Below are 1,760 nucleotides of genomic sequence, written 5' to 3' on the forward strand. Positions count from 1 at the left end.
GTGTAGATGAAGGATTATCTCCAAAATCACAAAGCAAAGGGCCAAGAAAAGGTAGAAAGCAAAATTCTGAGGTTCCACAAACTGTGAGGTATTCAACAAGGAGTAACCTTAAGAAATCTGTTAAATGATTGTTAAAACTTTATTCTGGAACATAGGATCAGTAAAGTCCCAACAAGCATTTCATAGAGTTCAAATGTTAAATAAGCATCACAAGTTCTTTTTGGTAGCTCTGATGGAACCTTTTCAGCATCAGGGACAAATTCAGAAATATAGAAGGAAACTTGGAATGCCTTATGCTAATTCCAACTGTAATGGAAAAATCTGGTTCTTTGTACAACACAATGTTAATGTTGAGGTTCTATTGGATACTGAGCAATCCATTACTGTAAAGCTGCAGTTTCAAGATTTCAATAAAGATATGGTGGTTACAATGGTGTATGCTAAATGTTCAAAAGTGGAGAGAATGCAGTTGTGGGACAGTTTATACCTCTTGGCTAGTAATATGACATCTCCTTGGCTAGTTGGTGGAGATTTCAATGTTATACTGAATGAAGAAGAAGAAATAGGAGGTTTACCAGTTTTTCCACAAGAATATGAAGATTTTGTTTTTTGTCTGAATTCCTGTGAGTTGCATGAGATGTCTTTCAAAGGGAGTCCTTTCACCTGGTGTAATGGTAGGGCTTCTAATGACTGCATCTTTAAGAGATTGGACAGGATTGTACATAATAATACATTTCAGAATTGGTTTGGACACTTATAAGTGGAACATTTGTCAAGGACTGGTTCTGATCATGCACCATTACTTGTATCATGTGGAGATCAACTGGAAAAGTTTATCAAACCATTCAGATTTCTCAAATTCTGGGTGGAACATGATACTTTTCTTGACTTTGTTAAGCAGCAATGGGAAACAGTCTTAACTGATGATGTATTTCTGTCATTTAAGCTCAAGATGAAGAAACTGAAAACTGCTTTAAGTACATGGAGTAAGACTACTTTTGGGGACATTTTTAAGCAACATGTTATCAGAGAGGAAATAGTTAAGATTAAAGAGAAGTTGTTTGAGGAAAATCCATCTGAGGAAAATAGAATGGTTATGCAAAGGGCACAAGCAAAACTTAAGCTGTATCTTCACTATGAGGAGGAATTCTGGAGGCAAAAAGCTAGGATGGACTGTTTTTCTGAAGATGATAAGAATTCAAGATATTTTCATAGTCTGGTAGAACGAAGAAGAAAAAGAATCCAGATTAGGAGGATTAAAGATGATGCTGGTAATTGGCTTAAGGATGTTGATAGTGTTGCTACTCAAGCTGTCAACTTTTTCCATAAGCAATTTACTCATGAGGAGGTTAGTGAAGATTCTCCAATTTTTAATCATATTCAAGAGCTGATCAGAGATGAGGATAATATACTACTTGCTGAACAACCTACTATGGAGGAAGTATAGAAGGCTGTATTTGAATTAAATGGGGACAGTACCTGTGGCCCTGATGGATTTTCTGGTATATTTTATCAGAAGTGTTGGGAGGTGATAAAGGCTGATGTATATAGTGTTGTTAAAGCTTTCTTTGAAGGACAGACTCTTCCGAAGTCAATCACTCACACTAATCTGGTTTTGCTGCCAAATGAATGTTGTAGAGACATTTTCTGATATGAGACCATAAGACTTAGAAACTTTATTAATAAGGTCATATCAAGAGTAGTTCATAACAGACTAGACCAGCTAGTTACAAGGGTGATCTCTCGAAATCAATCTGGTT

General features: G+C 36.0%; 1 protein-coding gene across 1 annotated transcript; it reads left to right on the forward strand.

Annotated features, from left to right (window-relative positions):
- Positions 1-232: 232 nt before the first annotated feature.
- Positions 233-1,447, forward strand: LOC132628431 (uncharacterized). Its single transcript, XM_060344212.1, has 2 exons — positions 233-666; positions 778-1,447. Exons 1-2 carry the CDS (start codon positions 233-235, stop codon positions 1,445-1,447), a joined length of 1,104 nt encoding a protein of 367 aa, XP_060200195.1.
- The last annotated feature ends 313 nt before the right edge of the window (positions 1,448-1,760 follow it).

Source organism: Lycium barbarum, chromosome 2, assembly GCF_019175385.1.
Source record: "Lycium barbarum isolate Lr01 chromosome 2, ASM1917538v2, whole genome shotgun sequence".
Lineage (NCBI taxonomy): Eukaryota > Viridiplantae > Streptophyta > Magnoliopsida > Solanales > Solanaceae > Lycium > Lycium barbarum.

What these genes read in the sequence shown, in the direction of transcription:
- LOC132628431 (XM_060344212.1), top strand. Translation starts at nt 233, where the DNA reads ATGGAACCTTTTCAGCATCAGGGACAAATTCAGAAATATAGAAGGAAA. An exon ending in AAAGGGAGTCCTTTCACCTG is followed by an intron (nt 667 to 777) that starts GTGTAATGGTAG and finishes ACATTTGTCAAG; the next exon opens with GACTGGTTCTGATCATGCAC.